This window comes from Sphaeroforma arctica (assembly GCF_001186125.1).
Source record: "Sphaeroforma arctica JP610 unplaced genomic scaffold supercont1.193, whole genome shotgun sequence".
NCBI lineage: Eukaryota > Ichthyosporea > Ichthyophonida > Sphaeroforma > Sphaeroforma arctica.
Genome location: NW_014040365.1, coordinates 4,923 through 9,123, shown reverse-complemented (window position 1 = coordinate 9,123; position 4,201 = coordinate 4,923). Strand labels below are relative to the sequence as shown.

At 44.6% G+C, this 4,201-nt stretch overlaps 1 protein-coding gene across 1 annotated transcript in view; it reads left to right on the top strand.

Moving 5' to 3' along the window:
• SARC_03676 (hypothetical protein) overlaps positions 1 to 4,201 on the top strand; it is a 7,079-nt gene extending 2,878 nt beyond the window's left edge. The window contains exons 3-8 of the mRNA XM_014302510.1: positions 579 to 761; positions 1,187 to 1,430; positions 2,327 to 2,480; positions 2,769 to 2,965; positions 3,202 to 3,397; positions 3,538 to 4,201. Of these exons, the coding sequence (XP_014157985.1) occupies positions 579 to 761; positions 1,187 to 1,430; positions 2,327 to 2,480; positions 2,769 to 2,965; positions 3,202 to 3,358 (935 nt within the window). The 3' untranslated portion in view covers positions 3,359 to 3,397; positions 3,538 to 4,201. The remainder of the gene's footprint in view (positions 1 to 578; positions 762 to 1,186; positions 1,431 to 2,326; positions 2,481 to 2,768; positions 2,966 to 3,201; positions 3,398 to 3,537) is intronic.

Here is a 4,201-nt window from a genome sequence, read left to right as displayed (position 1 = left end):
TATATATATATATTATTTATATTATTTTATATTATGAACTTACGTACACCTTGTTACACGCGCACTTTGTAAACAGAGCATTGCTAGTACCATCCAGGAGACCCACCAATAGCACACGCGGCAAATGATGAAGTCTTTACGTCTACACTACACATACACATACCAACGCACTTTGCTTTTCTACACATATAGTTGACGAAAAATATTTCATCTAGAGCCTTATCAATCATCAATCATTCATATTCATATTAATCGGTCGCTTATCTATACCCATATACATCATCAATCATCGCACAACTTTGCAACCGGTACTATAGAGCAGAGCGTTTCTGGGGCCATCCGAATATGCACCTGCGGCAGTCTGCAAAACTTACACGCAAATATCACATGAAAGAACAACTTTCCATCCTCACAAACTATCAGCTATATATACTAACGACACTGCCGGCAATCTGTAAAGTATGTCCGCACATACCATATTCAGTCTTACCCGCATGTATATATATTCATATACTTTCAATTCACAGTAGTCACTGTATTACAAACCATTCACTTTCTTTCTCCTCTCCTCTTCTCAGGCGCAATAACTGAGCAAAGTGTCGCGGGAGCCTTTAGCACTTCCACCCATGGCACTGGCGGCAGTCTGGGATCATTGGCTACCGCCGTGCGTGGGATAAAGTTTGTGAGTGCGAACGGGACACTGGTTAGCGCGTCTATTGACAGTAATCCTGAGTTGTTCCATGCAGTGGTTGTTGGGCTTGGTAAGCGGTATCCTTGTGCAACGGACGCGTTTATTATTTGGGATGACGATATGCTGAGGTGTAGATCCTCACTGCAAGTGTACTGATAGACACGTCTGAGAAGTGATTCATACTGTGACGGGGTAGTGTTAAGGTTTGAAGACGCGTTCATGTGTTATATCTCCCGAACAATACGACTTTTCAATGAACATAAATATCCAAAGTTGTAGGGTTTTCAACTAGATCAGATATGAAAGGGTGAAATATACACATCACTTTACACCGTACTTTTAGAATAGTTGTTATGTCGTTGGGAACAAGTTTAGTCGCTGAAAGTTTGGCCCATCGCATATCTTATATGTATGTTCCTGACCAATTGCTAACTTATACGTATTTTACAATCTGCCGCTCAAGTACTCGCACCTCGCCTCCACTCCAACCCGCAGGTGCCATCGGTGTGGTCGTGGAAGTGACCCTGAAAGTCCAGCCAGCGTACAAACTGTACCGCTCACAGACAAAGTGGGACCTCGACGAGCTCATACACGAGTTGCCTGTGCTACTGCAGCGATACGAGCGGTTGCAGTGGTATTGGACGCCCTATGTATCGGGCGAGAACGCGGTGTTATTAACACGCGAGGCGACTGACAAAGCGATCGAACCTGCAGGCATGGGATGCTGGAACGGCACCAAGTATGATTTTTTTCTGCGATTTAGCGTCATGTGAAAAAACACGTAGGCGTGCATTGAGTATGTCAAAGACTCGATACAGAGTAATACATGTCCTAAGATTTGATTTCTATTCGTATGCGGCCTTATGTGTCGTGGTGAGTGTTGGTGCGAGCGTTCAAGGGTTTTTTGGGGGGGGGGTTTTTTGCAATATTGCGGTTGTCATATATATGATGGAGGACGCCGCAACGGAGCGCGATCGAATCACGTACACTATTCAAGAATTAGCGACATATTCGTTGGTGTACCCTTGCTGCACCTTCCACGGACTGGCAGAACTGACATATTTGGCAAATTGGTTTGTTTTTATTCACATCCGCAAGTGTTTAGTCTATCGCTCGTCTTTCAGCGTTGTATCTACTACGGTAGTGCTTTCACAGTTCTGAACAGCTGATTGAATGTAGAGTCGCGATGATTACGTTCGAGAATTGAATGGTCTCGTGAGCGCTCACTTACTCTCGAAATCATAATTAGAATACATTGTGGATACTACAGAACAAACATACACCTACTTCAGAACAAACTCTTACCAACTTCAAAACAAACATACACCTACTTTAACTCGGCGGTTTGAACACATCCTATCCCATCTGCTGATTGTAGTCATGATACAAACGGATGTAGACATATACATTGCAGTACCCGCAATCAGTATCTATGAATTGCCAGTTTCCTATCTTTGTGTTCAAAGGACCCTTACACCCAGATGTGTGAACATCCATAACAAAGATCTCTGGAGTGGTCGTTATGGCCTTTTTGGATTAGTTCAGCACTTGCGGCAGAGGCACTAAATATCAACCCTTATCCTGCCAATTTGACTAAGCCGTCGGAATGCATCCTACAATCACCTGTTAACACAGAGTCGTGACACCGACGTGTGTGGATATCTCCAATAGAGTTCTCTCCCGTGACGGTCGTGCAGGCACCCTCTTCACCGAGATGGAACAGTTCATTCCCATTGCACACTGCATGGATGCCCTCAACGATTTCCGTGCTTTCCAGGAAATGCCAGAGGTAGGTATCAGCGGCTACATACCCTAGTGTCACAGAAACCTGCACGGCCCAAACGCAAATTGTGCAAGAAAAACGTTCGGTTTCGAGATATCATCATCTGGTCACATGCACTTGGTGGCTGTTGTGCTTGCCTTCATGATACGCATTGTGTGTGCCCTAGCCTGTCCAAGCATTGTAGCAATAGCGGTTTTTTAGCTGATGCTATATACAGACGCTGCCGATTTCACCTTTCACAGCGCGATTACATCGCATGGCAGCCTATGATAAACACGTAATCTCACCTGATAGGTGGTCGCAGCGTACAATCCCAAGGACAAACTCTTCACGGGCGTCCGATATGTAGCTGCCGACAAACATTGGATGTCCATGATGTACGAGAGCGACATCTGTGTGATCTCATTCATCGCCTGGGGGAACACGCACGAGTCCGGTGACTCGAATGTGTTCAAGTTTTATGCACAAGAGCTGGAGCGAATCAGCCACAGGTATATGTTTGAACCCATAGCGTGTGAATTCTGGTTGAAGTACAATTCCCAGTATTGGATGGGCTAGCCAAGTACGACATTCGACTGCTGTTTTCTGTTTTGTACGTTCGTTGTTGGGGATTCTGATCATATATCTTTGATCAACGAATGTATATTGGCAGTACTTCCTGCCAGTTTTATTTTGCCAAATTTTATACTAAAGCTGCTCGCATCAACAATATCTATATGCATGGCAGATATGGGGGCAGGCCACATTGGGGTAAGATGAACTGGGGTACCAGAGCATATTTCCGCACAGTGTATCCGAGGTTAGACGACTTCGTGCAATTACAGAGGTCGATGGATCCCAATGGCATCTTCATGAACCAATATCTGCGGGAACGTCTGCACTGAGTTTAGAAGACAGGTGGGAACAGTTACTGCTGAAACTAGGTAACATATGTGCTTTGGCGTTGACGTTGTTATTTTTCTCACTCTCTTAATATGATGATTTGTGCTCATTCCAAGCGGCCCAGTACAGAGGAGGGTAATTTTGATAGTCCTTTAACATCTCGCGGGTATTTTTCCTTCAGAGCTTTGATCGCTCTATACCAAACTTGCACTACAAACTGCGTGAGCATTGAGAGGTCATCGTTACTATCACATCATCGAAAATATACGGAGCCGAACTTTTATTTTGCTGCGCGAGTCGTCGCCTAGGGGTTTGGTTGGTCACAAATGACCTGGATGCCGGGGATCTTCCCAGTACACATTCATGCTTCGAGCTGTCCTTCTAATTAAATAAATAAAAACAGTTATCATAAATATAGCTGAGAAGTCGGTTCGTCGGCTTAAGCACCGCGTTGAGTGTCACTTTTTCTGGTGCGCAGCCATGTGCGGTTGCTGTACCATACAGCCCCAGGAGCACAGATCTGGAGTTATGTTCTTCCCGTGCACATTGCAATTTAACTGGAGCTAAGTATTCGCGGCATTCGGTATGGTCGGAGATCATGGCATATTTAGAAAAATACGAGGAACAAATACAACGATTCTTGTATACGACAGCTGATTGCTGGATCATGAAAATCATTGAGATATAGTTTTCATATAAGCAGTTGCCACATTCAATTTACCCAATAAAATTGGAAATGCAGCATGTGCAGAGTTATGTGGTGAGTGGATTCACGTATCGTGATAATTTACGGCTGGTCATGCGCGTCCCACTGAGTTTAGGCCAACCTGCGCGCAAACGTTCAC